Genomic DNA, 17026 nt, shown 5'->3' on the forward strand with positions numbered 1-17026 from the left:
CTTCGTCGTTTCTTGTTATAAAAATAGATACTATGCCGGTTGTTTTTTTGTTTTAACTAACTATACAGTATATACATAGTTGTTTGGGTGGTGGGGCACCTTACTTAATCTTTTTTTTTTTTTTCAAAAATTGTGTTTTGGTGACTTACTATAGATGGTTGTTTTTATGAGGGGGAAAAATAACTATACATGCTCATTTTTTGTGTAAAAAGTGAAAGCACACCGTACGAGGTCGTCTTTGCAAAAAAATATGCCTTACTATACATGGTCGACCTTTTTTTTTTCTTCTGTGGGGTGGATTTGGGTTTAAAATGCATGGAGGCTCCAAATTGAAATTGAAATCTGAACAAAACAAAACAAAAAACAAAGACGCGTACATTTTACGTCAAATAGTTGTTACAGTCTTCAAAATTCAAGCTCAACTCAAGCGTTTCAGTAATGAATTTTATTTTTTCAACTGGAAAATTTTAGACGATAATGAAGTCAGCAACTCCTTAGCAGTTCCTCATAGCTGGTGTTCTTCCGCCACCTTGTGGTCGAGAATCGGAGTTGCAACAAAACCTTGGTGCATTTTAAGCAGGTTCGTCGAAAACAGCTCACAAATCGCGTTGGCCACGTTTAAAAATCAAAAAGCCCCTAAAATGAATGGATAAATAAAATAAAGACACATAAAATACAGTTAAAAAACACCACTAAGTTGCATTCATTTCCTGCTAAGCAACCATGAGTAATTCCAAATTGATTTTTCATACGAGATAAAAAAAAAAGTTTCAATAAAAATGGTCAAGTTTGAGTCAGATGGCCCCTGTGCACAGCGACTGTCATCAGGTGAAATCAGATGGGGGCGCTGTTGCCACTTGCAACACACCCCAAGTGATTAAGTGCAACTCATCACTCTCAAACTTCACATTTCTTCTTCGATTATTCAAGATAAAAAAAAAACCTCTGGTTCACTCGAGCAATCACTATCAAATTAAGAAAAAAATTAATAAATGGCCAAACATTGCAGCGATTAATCGAATTGTCTGATATCATTTTCTTTGGCATTTAAGTGCCATTTTCAACAGTATTACTGTTTATTTTGAATTGTTTAGTGATTTATCTTGCTAACGTTTTTGACCGTTTTTTAAAATTACAACCGGATGTTTTATTTTGAATGAACACAAAAGGAAAAAAAAACTTTCACAAAAGACTGCATATATCTGAAAAGCTACTTTTAAGAATCTGAAATAAGAGAACTTCTCATTATTGGTTATACAATCATTAAAATAGTTTAAAGTAATAATTTAAAGTTATTTACTTAAGTTAACGTAAGCAAAAGAACACGTCTAGACGCATGCGCAGATAGACGCGGCGTGGTTAACGGCTATTTCAGTCGAACTGCTTATTCGACGTTCGTTGCGATTACCAAAACAAATACGATATGCCGATCGTACTCCGAAAGAAATTATATTCGATCTTTTCATTTCGATCGGAATTGCTTAATCGGAACATTTCGTACACTATACAGTAGCTTGTAAACCACGTGACCGTTTCTCGATAGTGAAACACAATCATGTGAATTATTAAAATAACAAAAAAACAAAAGTGGTCTACGTCACAAAAGCAGTGGTCAGTGAGCAACTATTAAAAACAACGTCGATATCCGAGTTAGCTTCAGGGTATTCATTCGAACTAAACAACTTGCTAGCTGCTAGCTAGTGAAATTACCGGCTCGCTCGTGGCAGAGCCCAGCATTTTGCTCGCATTTGTCACGGTAATTAAACCGAATAAATTCGTGACTAAACCGGCAAATTAATCTCGTCGTCTTTGCAATTAACGCAAATTTGTAAGACCGTACAGTGAAAAGTTAGCAAAACTTACCAGAAATCGAGTTAGCACATCCCCACGCGGCAACTGACTCGTTTTGAAGACTGCCCTTTGTTACCTGATTTGCTCAAACGCTGTGGCGACGTTTATTGGCCATATCTATTCACGTGACTTAAAAGTTACGATTCATTGGTTGAAGTCTTGCATTCGTAGTTTCGGTATACTGTACGTATTTTTTTTAAATAGACACTTTTCTTCTATAGAAATTACTTTCTATTTATTTGGCTGTTTTTATTTTTTTAATGAGAAAAAGTGCCTTACTATCGACAATGGCCCACCAATCACATTTTTTTTTAATTAAAATTGGGCTACACATACTATATATGGACATTATGTCGTTTTCAAATTTAAAAAGTGCTTTACATTACACGATCGTTTTTTAAAGCTTATAGTGAGGCTTGAATGTATTTTTTTCCCGAAAAAAGGCCTTACTATTCTATACATGGTCTTTTTTAAATTGAAAATGGCCATTTTTTTCTCTTAAAAAACCCCGTCTTAGCAAAAGACAAAAACATTCATGTTTTTTTTTCCTTCCTCCTAGTTGCTTCCTTTAGGTTTAAACAACAGAAACAACAGACGTTTCTCAGTCAAATGTCCACAATTTAGCAGTCAGACAAAAATTCCATTGAAATGCAGTTTTTTATATTAAAAGATAGCAAAGGGATAATTCACTATATCACACAACACAGCTTGTTAGTACCGCCATGGAAATACATATACAGTCTGTTCATATTTACACGTCAAATGACAAGCAAACAAATCATAAATACCTCTTATTGTTAACTTTACAACAGCTATATGCAACCAGTATTTCATAACATAAAGGGGGGAACTATTAAATAAACGACACATTCCCTATCATTTACAAAGCTCGCAAACAGTGGTTAAAATAATCCAGCAAAAAAAAAATCGTTAAACAAAACGTCTTCTCCAGTGAGTAAAATTAATGCAAGTCTAATTACAGCCATGAAATCCCTTTGTACAAAAGACTATACAACTCGATCAAAACGGAAACATCACATATGGGAAAAAAAAAAAAATACAATTTGTACAGTTTTAGCATTCCTGCAGCGGAGTTGGGAGAGAGCGTGAGCCGGGATGACGCCGATAAAATTGGGTCGTGTAGCTGCCGTGACCCGTTGGCTTCAGTGCTTTGTCTAGCAGCAAAACAGCAAGTTGCCGAGCTCGCGGCAGATTCTTCAAAATACATACGCGCTTGAAATATTTGTCCGAGTGGCACGATAAACTAGATTTTCAAACTCATATGTTGCTTATCTGCTATCCTCAGTACCAAAGAAAACAAGAAAATGATACTCTTGTTAGTAGGGGTTGCCAAAGAGATTTTGTCATTTCGCCATTATTTTTGTCTCCAAAAAGAACGTCGTAGAAATTTGCACAGGCTGGAAGATATGCTGATATGAATCTATTCAATATTTCCTGAAAAAAGTCGACAGTGTTCCCTCGCTGCATCGCCGTTCGGTTATTGCGGCTTCACTTTATCGGATTTTCATTTATGACTATAAAAGGATGCGCCGCATTGTTGTTGTTGTTTTGTTGGAGGGCAACTGTAAAGGCAACCTTTACACATTGTAAAATCAGATGTTGCTAAAAACTGTTGAGAAGGGGTAGCGATAACAAAAAAAAATTGTAAAAGTTGAAGCCAGAAACTCATAATGAGCATTTCGCGGGTCATATAAAATGATCATAACCTAGAATGATTGAAAAAAATGCGAGGCACTCAGCTCTAGTTTGTGCCTCTAAATACAATAAAAAAATACAAATACAATTTTTTTTTTGTATTTATTTTTTAAGAAAAGAAACAAAAAAAAGGGGGGGGGCGGTTTTCCTTGCTATTTTTATCTACTTATAAGTCGGACTATACAAAAAAAATGGTTCCATGTATTTTTTAAAGAAAAAAACACAACAAAACAAAGACCAAAAGCAAAAATAAAAACTGAATTTAGTTCAATTCCGACTTTTATTTTGGAAAACTCCTGCGATAACGAGGGAACACTGTATTCAATTTTCATTTTCAGTAAAGAAAAGTGTGATATATTGTGTCCTTGGAATATATACGCTGTATGTATATATATCGTAGCGGCCTTAGAAAAATCTATCAGTAACAATTCTGGGTTTCGTGCTAAAAGTCGTCACTAAAACTAAAGAACTTTTAGGTTATAGGCCGTCGAGTCGAGATATTTCATGAAACCGAGAAGCTTTACATTACAATCATAAGTGCTGTGTATGATACTTTAAAACGAGTTACCGTTGAGCGGTGAAATAATCGTCCAGGTGAAATTCCATTTTCGTTAGCATCTATAGCAGACGTGCTAGCTAGATATAATCGAGTAAAGGACAACATACTAAGAATATTTCTGCTTGGGGTCACATTCTTGATGCCTTCACGGTCGATGTATCGTCAGGTGTGCTTTTCCTTTTGTTTGCCACAAATACAGTATACATTTTTATATTTAAAAGTACAACTACTTAGCTAGCTATCACTATGGGCACATTTGTGATATATTTCTTGGGATATGGATGAATTACCGTGTTTTCCGCACTATAAGGCGCACCTAAAAGCCCTATTTTTTTTTAAAAAGCTGATGGTGCGCCTTATAATCAGGTGCGTCTTATATATGGATCAATATTGAGATTGGGATTGGTAGATGGGGAATGAAGTGATAAGTAAACTTTACCTGTTTCTTTTGTGTGTTTACAGTTGAACAACGTTGCTCATATTGACATTGAGTTATTATGCTAGTGAGAGTCATTATTGTTATTACTTTGAGTATTACTATATTGTGATTGAAAACGTTTTAAAATATGGCATTAATTGAGGGTGCGCCTTATAATCCGATGCGCCTTATAGTGTGGAAAATACGGTAATTATTTTATCATTAATCATAGTAAAAACTGTTCAAAAGAGAAATTGGAAAATAAACGTTTTTTTCCCCAAAAAAACGTTTAAAAGTTGAAAAAAAAACTTGCAATTTCGGTATTTTAGCCAGAAACTTAAGGTCAAATCAAAATTTTGAAAGTGGCCTTGGGATTCTTCCATTTCTCCGTTTGTGGCCCTCAAATGAAAAAAAAAAAATGGACACCCCTGGCATAGAACATATTTTAGCGAAAACAACACAACGATGGGGTTGACTTTTCCTTTAAAATGACTCGAGGACCTTTTGCAGAATTAGAAGAGTTCCTAACCACCAAAATATGATGGCAGATTGTTGAAACGAAGCAAATTTCCTGCTGTGACACCTTCCCAATAATTAATAATTATTAATAATAAGAAGCATGGGGTGTTGTTCGAGGCCCAGCCACCCTTTGGCACCGTCATAAATACAAAAGTGGAAAAATCCGCCGCACAAAGCTCAAGGTAACGCTGGCTGTTCTGCGAAAAGCCCACTCGCAAGTAGAAAAATCATTAATAAATAGAGTTCATAAAGAGATGAGTGGTTTTAGGGCACCATAAGGAGAGAAAAAGAAAATCTCCTAAAAAAACGGCCACGTACGCAGAGAGATCCTTTAGCGTTTCTACCTCCGCTAACAATTTTGCATTTAGTAGGACGGAGCCCCACTTTCGGTTGAATTTGGACTAAATGGACACCTGCGCGAGTACCTGGTCTGTGCCGAAAACACAAGACCTCCTTGCGTGTTTTGGAGGTTGCTAAAAAGCACGCGGGCGACGGGCCGCCCTCAGACTTCGCTCTCGGTGGACGACTTGCGCATGGACATCCAGCCGGTGTCGGGGAGGCCGCGGTGGGCGTGGCGCTGCGGGGTGATGGCGGAAGGGGCCAGGGTGGTGATGGAGGAGCATTCCGAGGCTTCCTCCTGCAGGAGTTGCTCCGTCTCGCCGTCGTCCAGCGAAGCGCTGCTGGCCTGCAGGGAAACGGTGTCGGTGCGCATGCAGGCGTGCAGGCCGCCCCGGGACGGCTTGATTTGTTTCAGGTCGTCCCAGTAAAGCTCCTCGGTGGACAGGAGGCACACGCCCTCCACGATGCGGATCTTCTCCTTTGTGTAGCCTCCATCCACGCCGCCCTGGACGGAGTACAATGCTAGTTAGGGCCTGTGTGTGGAGATGAGCTAGGACGGACGCAGACATGCCCACACGCTTCAAAAAAAAAACACTTTTGTTTTAAATCACACTTTGTATAAAGCGCTCCTGCTCTAATAGTGGGGGAGGGTTTTTTTTGCCATCTGAAGTGTCATTACAATAAAATAAGAATCGGCATCATTTTTCAGGCACTTTGTTATTTATTTTTTTCAGTTTTAGACTAACCTGTAACCCGTATAAACTTTTGTGTGAATGATTTTGATTGAATGAGTGTCAGACTATACACAAAAAAGGAGAAGGCATTTTTTTTTTCTCATGCATGAGGAGAACAGAGGAGGACCGCACAATGTAGAATCACTACTTTTACAATTATTCTGACTATGATTAGCGCTTGAGAGGAGGACAACTTTTAATGTCCATCAAATCCAAAATATGATCACCTCAAACAATTTTGTTAGTCAAACTCACTACACCAAACCCATAAAAACAGAATACGCTCAAGCATTTCCAAAGAGGTTCTGAGATAGCAGTCTGGATGTCTAGAAATGAGTAGAAAACAAAATGGAAAAGACACACTCCCTTCATGCGGTGTAACTACCTCTCCACAGCATTTTGGGGGGGTGGGGGGGGGGGGGGTCAAAAGATAAAGGGGGAGAGGGAGTTGTAGGGATGAGAGAGCTGCAAGGAATAAAAGAGAGGCAGGGAAAGATGAGTTTCATCTTTGCAACATTTCATTGTTTATTGACTGCTTCGCTGGCAGTCGGGTTCAAATTGAATTTTTTGACTTGGAAGTACCGACCCCAGGAAAAATTGGATCTCCAACTGTGGCTCGGGGGCCATTTGAGGGCCTTTTTCCAATTTTTGCGGCATGTCGCGCGTGAAAAACTCAATTTGGACACAGCGAGAAAGGCTAGCTAAGAAAGAATGTGATCAATCTGAAGACTTGCGTTACCTCTTTCTTATATCGAAGTTGATTGTACATCAGGGGCTTTTGTGAGGCCTCAATCTTGACCTCTTGCGTGGAAGTCCGATAAGAAGGGTTACTGTAGGTCAAATTGCTGACTCCTGGGTCTGCAAACTTGGACTTTTTGTGTCTGGCGGTCAAATGCAGAGCACGCAGATCTTACTTGAAGTTGTGTATCAAACACAACACAAATGTCAGCATGCGCAATTTTTGTCCCTGAGGGGACTCACCTGTAAATAATCAAAGCAACAATGAGAATGAGAATGGCCAATATGGTCAAAACCCCACCAATCACATAGCTGACATGAAGTCCTTCCCCTGTAACACAAAGCACATGTTGATTGGTCACATTTCACGTGTCAAAAATGTTCAAAATTATCAAGAAAAAGTGACCGGAGAAAAGGTAAAGGATTTAAGTCAAAAGAATCTTTTGCAAAAGAGGGAGAGAGCAGGATTACAAAGAAAGCGGTTGGAAGTTTTGCAGTAATACCATATAAGGTATTGTTTATGTCTGTGTGTGTGAGTGTGTGAATATATGGGAAGTATGGAAGTTTTGCAGTAATAGCATATAAGGTATTGTTTATGTCTGTGTGTGTGTGAGTGTGGGAATATATGGGAAGTATGGAAGTTTAGCAGTAATACCATATAAGATATTGTTTATGTCTGTGTGTGTGTGTGGGAATATATGGGTTTGTGTGTTTACGTGTGGGCATGCCAATAGGTGTGAGTTTTAATGTGATAACATTTTACATTTATACATACAGTGGACCCCCGGTTTATGGTATCCCTGGCTTACGTTTTTTTTCACATTACAAAGTGAAATACTAAGTTTTTTCGTCCCCTCTATACGGCATTTTTCCCACTTTACGGCATCAACAACTGTCATGACCTGTGGGGTTGACTGTGTTTATGTTGTTTTGCCTCCCTCTTCAGGCGGTTTTAGGTAATTGCTCTTATTTTCTGTTTGCGCCAAAAATGCCTGTGCTGCAACGCGTCACTAAGATGTTGCTTTGCTATTGGTCGGCGTCACGGTATGCTAAAGATTTGATCTCGTGTGAGTGCATGTAATATCGTAACTATTGTGCATTTTAGTGCTTATTTCAAACTTATGTTGATTAGCCATGGGTCTCAAGATTGCTAGTGATGTTAAAGGGAGAAGTAAGAAGATGATTAGTATGGAAACCAAGCTGGAGATAATCAAGAAATACTGTACCAAGAAGGCTAGGCTAGGCTAACCTCGCTAAGGATTACTGCTGTAAGTAGCTCAAGTCAACGTCACTCAAAGGTAAATCAAATTTCATTTTTCCTTTATGTTTTTAATTTACGATGTTATTCAATTGTATACACGTATATTTTACATAAGTAGCACTTACTATACTATTTTGTTACCAATTTTTAATATATATATTAACAAGTTCGATGTTTTCACAGGAGTTTTATACACATTGGCCAATTAGCATAGGCTTCTATTCTACCTTAAATTTCATTTTATCTTTATGTTTTTAATTTATGATGTTGTTCAATTGTATACATGTATATTTTACATAAGTAGCATTCACTATACTATTTTGTTACCGATTTTTAATATATATATTAACAATTTCGATGTTTTCGCAGGAGTTTTATACACATTGGCCAATTAGCATAGGCTTCTATTGCCCACCGTACGACGATTTCGCTTTACGATCCCAACTCCGGAACGGATTAATTTCGGATGGCGGGGGTCCTCTGTATGTACAATTACTCAAGCAAAAATAAATAAATAGAAAGGCTGGATACCAACCGTGGGGAGCAGTGACAACATTACTCTGCAAGCAGCCTTCTACGTTTAGATTCTTGTCAGTGCAGCTGTCGACAAAAGTACGAGCATGAAATCAAGCATATTTAGAATCTAAAGAGATCTACTAAAGCCAGAAGAGATCCAAAAACAAAAAGTGGACGTACTTGACTTGTGAGGGTCCTCTTTGGGAGGTTTCCGTTGGAGTTTTGGGGATCTTGTTCGGGGCGGAAGTGCTGCTGGTTTCTCTGCTGGGAGAAGTGGGGATGTAGCCTGCAACTGGGAAGTCAGACATTCAATAACGTTAAATCTTTAGATTCTTTTGAGGAGATTTTAAAATACTCACTGGTGGAGCACGGGCGGCCGTCTGGCTCGTCCGGGCAGGCGCAGACAAAACTGTTGGTCTTGGCAAAGCAAAGGTGAGTGCAGCCTCCATTGTTCACACCGCAGAGATTGGTACCTGTCCAAAAAGAAGAAAATAGGATAAAGAATCCCTCCACTTAACCCATTGATGAGAAATGACATCATCGGGAACTCTACCAAGGAACGTCTATGCCAATTGACGGTATCTGTATTTGCTCTTTTTTTTTTAAAAATGGGAATACACTATGAAAACAACAACTTAAAATAAGGCAACACATTGCAAGCAATACTATTGGATTTCATTATGCTTGGTATGGCGTAATAATTAATCAAATGGGACCCTCGTTCATTATCAACTATAAAACAATTTTGATATGTGTAATCAAATTCATTTTTATGAGTATTAGGGTTATTGTTTTTGTTAATTCCCTTTTGACTTCTATTCAAAGCCACTCATATTAAATGAATGATTATTAAGTGTCTTGTTTGATTAATATTTCATCAAAAATGTTGCTTGTAATCTGTTGCCTCATTTTAATTGGTTAAATGTGATGTATTTTTCGAGCGTGCGTGAAGGAAAGGCTCGGTTTGATCACGCCAGGGAAATAAATACCAACTACGGCCAGCAGATGGGAGCATTACGTCTTTATGTGAGAGATTCAAGAGTTTTATTGGAATATGCATAGTAATACCACACACTATGAAATTCTTATTGTGTTCACTCCCCCGGGCAGACTATATTGCATAATCAAGCAAATAATAAGGTAGGCAAAAAAAAAAAAAGGCAGTACAGTATATAAAAAAAAATTGAAAAAATCTTGAACTTGTTCTCGTGGATTTGATCAGTGGAACATCTCATTTGTGTCTCATCCCATCCCAATCAACAGTTTTACAATTTATTTATTGTAAAATTCTTACACTGGGGTTTGTTTAGAAAATAAAATATTTTGTTATTTCGAAGCATGCTGGTATTTTAGAGAAGAAAATGACCGTTTAGATATTTGAGGCATCACTACAGCAACCACACTTTTGACGTCCATCCAAAATAGGCGATTAGGATGAAACCGCCGATTACGAGGACGGCACGGGACACCGGGACGCGCGGAGGGACAAACCCTTCTTACCTGTCTGCCTGTTGGGTGAGACCACTATAATGTCCATGAGACCCTCCACATTGGCCAAGACGGTCTCCTTGTTGCGCCCGGTGTGTTTGTCCACCCGCTGGATGGACTTAGTTTGCCAATCCGTCCAATAGATCCAACGGTCTTGCTGCGAGAGTCGGGAGAAAGGGGTTAGAGGGGAGGACACCGGCTTGGACTGGGGAAACCAAGGGAGAAGAAAAGGGGGAGAGGAAAACACAGACAAGGAAAAGGGGGAATGGGAGGAATAAAGGGAGGGAGGTAGGAGGAAGAAAAATGAGGGTCAGAGTGGAAGGGAAGTAGAAGAAATGGTCAAAGTCACATGAGCCGAGTATGAGCCGGAGGACGAGCGGATGGACCGGTGAGACGCTGATACGTGAGAGGGCGGGTGAGGGGCGGAGGCGGCCGTGAGGAAGGGGGCGGTGAGGCGATGGCCGGCTAGAACGGGAGGAAGGGGGGAGGGCTACCTGCGTTAGGGCGAAGGGGTGGGACACGGGGCTGACGAGGATCTGACGCAATTTCCCGTTCAGGTCGGAACTTTCGATCCTGTCCAAGTGGGCGTCCACCCAAAATATCCTGCGGAGAAAAAACTGCTGTGAGGCTTCCGATATTTAAAGATCAGATGGTGTAAATGAACCGCTTTTCATCATTCAAAATATTCCGGCTAAGCGAATGAGTCATGATAGCATTTTGTGAGAACGAAGGCAGTCTCTGACCTCCGCGTGTCATAGTCTAAAGTGAGTCCGTTGGGCCAGCCCAGATCGGTATTGATTAGGACTTTCCGGTCCGTGCCGTCCAGGTGAGACCGCTCGATCTTTGCGATATGACCCCAATCGGTCCAGAATAGGAACCTGCAAAGAAACGAAACGAGTGCGGTCACGCTATCTGTTTGATCGATCTCGCACGGTCAAGTTTGGAGAAACGTCAAATTCAGCGTCATTCCGTCATAAAATATCGAGGTCATCCACACGATACACAGCAACAGATAAGGGATCGTTTATTACAGCTAAAACGTTATTCAAAACAAAATTAATTTTAGATTCTTCAAAGTCGACACTTTTTTTGTTGTCAACTTTGCACAACTCGGTATTTTCTCAGTCATCTTTATGAGACGGATGAAGCTTCATGAAGAAAAAAGGAAGGAAAACGCCAGAAAAAGAAGAAGGAAAAAGGGGAAAAAGGAAAAGGGAGAAAAAAAACGAGAGAAGGATAAGAAAAAAGAAAAACAGGGTGAAGAAAAAGGAAAAAAGGATGGACAAGAACCGAAGAAAAAGGAGAGAAGAAAAAAACAAAGAAAAGAAAAAGTGGAAGAAAGAAAGGACAAGATAAAGGATAGAGGAAAAAGGAAGAGCAGACGGAGAAGAAAAGGAAGCAGAAGAAGAAAAAGAAGAAAAAGAGGTGGAGAAGAGAAGAAAAAGAAGCGTAGAAAAAAAGCAAAGAAAAGAAAAAAGTGGAAGAGAGGAAAGACAAGAAAATAAAGGATAGAGAAAAAAGAAAATAAAAAAAGAATAACAGGGAGAACAAAAAGAAGCAGAAGAAAAAGAAAAATGTATGGACAAGAACAGAAGAAAAAGGAGAGTAGAAAAAAAACAAAGAAAAAGAGGAAAGACAAGAAGATAAAGGATAGAGGAAAAAGAAATTTAAAAAAAGAATAACAGAGGGAGAAGAAAAAGAAGCAGAAGAAAAAGGAAAAAGGATGGACAAGAACAGAAGAAAAAGGAAGAACAGACGGAGAAGAAAAGGAAGCAGAAGAAGAAAAAGGAAAAAATGGTGGACAAGAAGTGGACAAGAAGAGAAGAAAAAGGAGCATAGGAAAAAAACAAAAAAAGAAAAAAGTGGAAAAGAGGAAAGACAAAATGATAAAGGATAGAAGAAAAAGAAAATTAAAAAAAGAACAACAGAGGGAGAAGACAAAGAAGCAGAAGATAAAGGAAAAAGGATGGACAAGAACAGAAGAAAAAGGAGAGTAGAAAAAAAACTAAGAAAAAAGAGGAAGGACTAGAGGATAAAGAGGAAGAAGAAAATGAAAAAGAGAAAAAGAAGACAAAGCAGAAGAAAAAGGAAAAAGGATGGACAAGAACAGAAGAAAAAGGAGAGTAGAAAAAAGCAAAGAAAAAAGGAAGGACTAGAAGATTAAGGAAAGGGGAAGAAGAAAATAAAGAAGAGAAAAAGTAGACAAAGCAGAAGAAAAGGATGGATGGGGAGAAAACAAAGATAAAGAAGAGGAAGGAGAAGAAAAAACTGGAAGAAAGACGAGGGAGGTGAGAAGGAGAAAAGGAAGAAGAGAAGAAAAAGATGAAGAGAAGGGAAAGAAAGAAGAGAAGACAAAGAAGAGGCGCGTCTCCTTGGCGTTGGAAGTGGAACGGGCGCGTTCCTCACTCACCCTTTGCTGGGGAACACGGCGATGGCCCTGGGTTCATCCAAACTGTTGTTGACCAGCACCTTGCGGCCGCTTCCGTCCATACGCGCCACCTCGATGGTGTTTCGTCCCGTGTCGGTCCAGTACATGTTTCTGGCCACCCAGTCCACGGCCAGCCCGTCCGTGGTCTTCAGGCCCTGGCTGATGACCGTCTCCATGCCGCTGCCGTCCAGGTTGGAACGTCTAAAAAAAAAAACGCCGGTCAAATAATCCACCGGCGATAAAATAACTGGCCGTTTCCGATTATAGGCCGCCACTTTTTTCTCCTGATTTGAGCCCTGCGTCCAGTGCGGTTTTTTATGTTGCTGTATGCAGGCCATTAAAAAAAAGAAGAAAAAGAAAAACTTAGATATTGCATTTTTCTTTGTAAATATTTGATGCTATGACCGATAGTCCGGTGTGGCTTTTCTGTGACATGTATTGCTCTCTTTTTTTTTTTTTAATATATATTTATTTTTATATTTATTTTATTTTATATTTTATATACATATTTTTTTAATTTTATATACAGGTGCGGTAGGGCTGCACAATTAATCAAATTTTAATCATGATATTGGCTGCCACAATTATGCTGATCCTCAGCGATATCAACATAAATAGCTAGCTAAACATGTCAAATCAAGCACTTTGTCGTTCTACCACCAGGGAGCAATGTTTCACACATGACAAAAGCCTCTGCTTTTCTCACCTTATTAAGATATTACAATTGTGAAATGGCATTGAGTTTCTCACCTGATTCCGAATATATACAGTGCTAGCTGTCAATTGAGACCCAAAATGAGAAGAAATTTGGTTCCAAATGACCAAAAATGCTAATTGATTAAAATTTGCTTAAAAGTAAATAATGTGCTCGGTTCTAAGTCGGCTTCATTTTTTTTCATTGGTTTGCGCTCAGCAAGTAAGTTAGCTGTGTGCTGAGTTTTATTTTTGATTATTTTTTCACTTTATGTATTTATTTTAGTGTATTATTCTTATCTGTAAGTATCAAGCCTTGTTTATATACAGTTTGTTTAAAAGAAGAGCAATAAAAAGACACGTTTGACCGAACACGATGAATAATCGCGATTATTATTTGGGCCATGATGGCGCAGCCCCGTGGCCTTTGATGGAATTTGCGGTATTCAGTCCTAAAAGAGCAGGAATTGGGACCGGTACCTTATGACATCCAAGGTGACGTCGGTGTAGTACAGCTTTCCGTCCACGCTGTCGTAATCGAGCGAGATGACGTTGTGCAGCTCGGGCACGGGCACGTGCACGTCCGTGTGATCGTCCGTGTCCAGGGAGATTCTCCTCACGCTGACCCGGTTGGAGAAGACCAGGAAGGTTTCGGGGGAGTCGTCGCAGGATCTGCCGTCCGCCTTGAGCAGGATGCCGGTGGGGCAAGCGCAGGAGGTGCCGTTGGGTCGGGGCAGGCACAGGTGGCTGCAGCCGCCGTTCTTCCTCCCGCACTTATTCAATCCTGATTCATCCCGAATGGGAAACGAGTCATTTCATCGCAGGTTCCTGGTTGCGGCGCTAATACTTAGTAGGGCTGTAATCGTCATTTTTTTTTTTTTTACAATCCGTCATTCTATTGAATTTTCCATCAAGCGATCGGATGAAATCGACATTATAATACAAAATGATTTTTTTAAAGTTCACTTAACAATTACTGTTGTTTACTTGGTATTGTTTAGTGGTTAAAAAGTACCAAACAACAGTAAAAAAACAACAGCAAGAACATATTTTAGATAATAGATGTCATGTATGAGTACCGAAATCTGATTACCGTATTTTCCGCACTATAAGGCGCACCCAAAAGCCTCATTTTTTTTAAAAAAGCTGATGGTGCGCCTTATAATCAGGTGCGCCTTATATATGGATCAATATTGAGATTGGGATTTGTAGATGGAGAACGAACTGATAAAGTATGCTTTACCTCTTTCTTTTGCGCACTATAAGGCGCACCTAAAAGCCTTAATTTTTTGAAAAAGCTGATGGTGCGCCTTATAATCAGGTGCGCCTTATATATGGATCAATATTGAGATTGGGATTCGTAGATGGAGAACGAACTGATAAAGTATGCTTTACCTGTTTCTTTTGAGTGATTATAGTTGAACAAGGTTGGTCAAATTGACCTTGACTTATTATGCTATTGAGTTTAGAGTTATGATTTGAGTTATTATTGTTAATAATTTGAGTATTAGTATATTGTGATTGAAAAAATGTCATTATTCGAGGGTGCGCCTTAAAATCCGGTGCGCTTCATATATGGAAAAAGTTTTCAAATATGTCATTAATCGAGGGTGCGCCTTATAATCCGGTGCGCCTTATAGTGCGGAAAATACGGTAATTACTCCTGCGAGGGGATGGACAATTGATTTTAAGTCAAACATTAGCTCTAAACGATCGCTCAAGTATGAAAATAGTTGTCGATAAAATAGATAATGGATACGTTGTAGATAAATCGAGGAACGTCTGAAGCTATAATAATGAACCGAGACAAAGAAAAACGGCTGACCTAAAGCTTTATGTCGGTCCACAGCCTGAATGTCCATCAGGCCTGGAAGGTTTGCGCGAACGGTGATGGCGTTGTCGCCGGAGTTCTTGTCCGCCCGCTGGATGCTGCGGCTCTGCCAGTCGGTCCAGTAGATGTGAGACCCTAAGAGGGTTAGACCGTACGGGTGCTGGACCGGGGTTACCAGGGTGTGGCGGTTCTGCCCGTTCAGATCGGCGGCCTCGATGCGCTACGGAAGACCGAGGCGGAGAAGATGCTTTCAGTTCAGACGATCGATTGAAACATTTGCTTTAAATCCCAATTTTTTTGGAAGATTATATTGAAAGATGAGAAGTCGAGACTCACCTCGGTGTGAGCATCAGCCCACAATAACTGTGAGCCGGCCATGTCTATGGCGAGACCATTGGGCCATCCCAGGTTGTTATTGATGAGGATGACTCGATCGGACCCGTCCATCGCTGAGCGCTCCAGCTTGGCGTGCTCGCCCCAGTCGGACCAGTACATGTACCTGGAGGAGATCCAAAGACGTGTTAACGCTCTTCACAATACTGTGTGCTATGTCTATGACGAAAGATTGACTTCCATTCCTTACATAACATTGCATGTAGGTGGAAACACTGCCATCTAGCGGTCACAGTTATCACTACAGTGCTCAATCGAATTATTAGGTAAGCATTAGTCAAGGGTGTCAGCTACCCGTCATAAAAATCGTACTTGACGAGGATATTATTATTTATTATTGTTACGACTACTTTAAAAGACGAGAATTCTCGTCCATGGCAATTGAATGAGTTTAGTGGCAGCTTGCTAGACTGTTCGTGTCCTACTTTGAGCGATATCACGAAAAACGCTTCATGAAAGTAGTATATGATAACAGGTTAGGCACGTTACCAGCGGTAGTTAACCTCAGCAGAAAACTTCGATTGATACCGAAGCCAGCGAAACAGTAAGTGGACGATTGTAATGTGCTAAATAGGTTGTTTGATACAAAATCACTCCAAAATGTGGTTATTATGTGGATTATTTAGCGTATTTTTCGGACTACAAGACCCAACTTTTTTCTCATGATTTGAGCCCTGCGGCTTATAGTCCATCTGAAGAGGACTCACATATGATACACAATGAGAGGACACAACCGCTGCACATTGCAGTTGCGCATTAGGGCAAATGATGTGGAAGGAATAAGGAGTTACCGGTTTTGGCAGATTTGGACGGTTTCAAACAACCGACCCAAATGTTTACTAGCGTAGGTTAGCCTGGAAGGCTAGCAGGCAAATGTCAGTGTCGATAATCAAGCCCACTTCCACAAAAATACGAAGTAAAAGCCCCGGTGTTCTCACCCCATCTCGTGGTAAAGAGCAATAGCGCGAGGGCTGTCCAGGTTTTGCCACACTAAAACTTTTCTCATGGAGCCATTCAAATTAGCAACTTCTATCCGGTTGGTTCCGGTATCAGTCCAGTAAATCTTTCGGCCAACCGCATCCACTGCCAGGCCGTCGGTCGTCATCAGTCCTGCAAAGAAAAGTAGGTGGATCTCATCACGCCGAAGCTCAACAAGTTCAGTTCAGAAGAACCGTCCTCACCTGTGGAAATGATATCTTCGTGTGCACTTCCGTTGATGTTGGCTCTGCTGATTCTTTTGAGCGTACTGTCTGACCAGTAGACCTTTCCTGCAGAAGATGCGACAGAACGTCAAAATTGAAGCTCAGCTCACGACATTTTACTTTGTGGACAGGACACACCGACCATCTTGAGGGTCCACTCCGATGGCAATCGTGTTTTTCATGGAGGTGTTGACGGCAAGAACCACATCGGCGAAGTAAGGGATGTCCAAAGATACCATCCTTATGTCCGTCCTCCGTGCGAAGATCAGGAAGCTGCTCATCCCTGGACAAGAAATAAAATAAAATAAAATGGGATCAACCACGAAAGTACGTGCTGGAC

The 17026-nt window shown here is 40.2% G+C and overlaps 1 protein-coding gene, 1 long non-coding RNA gene and 1 other non-coding gene across 4 annotated transcripts in view; all 3 read right to left on the reverse strand.

Annotated features, from left to right (window-relative positions):
- Positions 1-430: 430 nt before the first annotated feature.
- Positions 431-1913, reverse strand: LOC148424321 (uncharacterized). The gene is made up of 2 exons (XR_015865450.1): positions 1864-1913; positions 431-636 (listed from the first exon to the last, which is right to left on the reverse strand). It is a non-coding gene; the product is annotated as an uncharacterized LOC148424321 (long non-coding RNA).
- Positions 789-902, reverse strand: LOC148424322 (small nucleolar RNA SNORD67). Its single transcript, XR_015865516.1, has one exon. It is a non-coding gene; the product is annotated as a small nucleolar RNA SNORD67 (small nucleolar RNA).
- A 576-nt stretch (positions 1914-2489) lies between the features above and the next one.
- Positions 2490-17026, reverse strand: part of lrp4 (low density lipoprotein receptor-related protein 4) — a 102438-nt gene continuing 87901 nt past the window's right edge. The window contains exons 23-38 of one of the 2 annotated variants that reach the window (XM_088412837.1): positions 16829-16969; positions 16666-16752; positions 16423-16594; positions 15428-15590; positions 15086-15311; positions 13741-14044; positions 12550-12768; positions 10883-11017; positions 10634-10742; positions 10152-10344; positions 9011-9124; positions 8832-8943; positions 8671-8735; positions 7118-7205; positions 6876-7017; positions 2490-5907 (exon numbers count right to left, since the gene is read on the reverse strand). In XM_088412837.1, coding sequence (XP_088268963.1) covers positions 5566-5907; positions 6876-7017; positions 7118-7205; positions 8671-8735; positions 8832-8943; positions 9011-9124; positions 10152-10344; positions 10634-10742; positions 10883-11017; positions 12550-12768; positions 13741-14044; positions 15086-15311; positions 15428-15590; positions 16423-16594; positions 16666-16752; positions 16829-16969 — 2612 coding nt within the window. In that variant the 3' untranslated portion in view covers positions 2490-5565. The remainder of the gene's footprint in view (positions 5908-6875; positions 7018-7117; positions 7206-8670; positions 8736-8831; positions 8944-9010; positions 9125-10151; positions 10345-10633; positions 10743-10882; positions 11018-12549; positions 12769-13740; positions 14045-15085; positions 15312-15427; positions 15591-16422; positions 16595-16665; positions 16753-16828; positions 16970-17026) is intronic. The other variant, XM_088412836.1, reaches the window with a different exon arrangement.

Source organism: Hippichthys cyanospilos, chromosome 4, assembly GCF_059441005.1.
Source record: "Hippichthys cyanospilos isolate Australia breed blue-spotted pipefish chromosome 4, RoL_Hcya_1.0, whole genome shotgun sequence".
Classification (NCBI taxonomy): domain Eukaryota; kingdom Metazoa; phylum Chordata; class Actinopteri; order Syngnathiformes; family Syngnathidae; genus Hippichthys; species Hippichthys cyanospilos.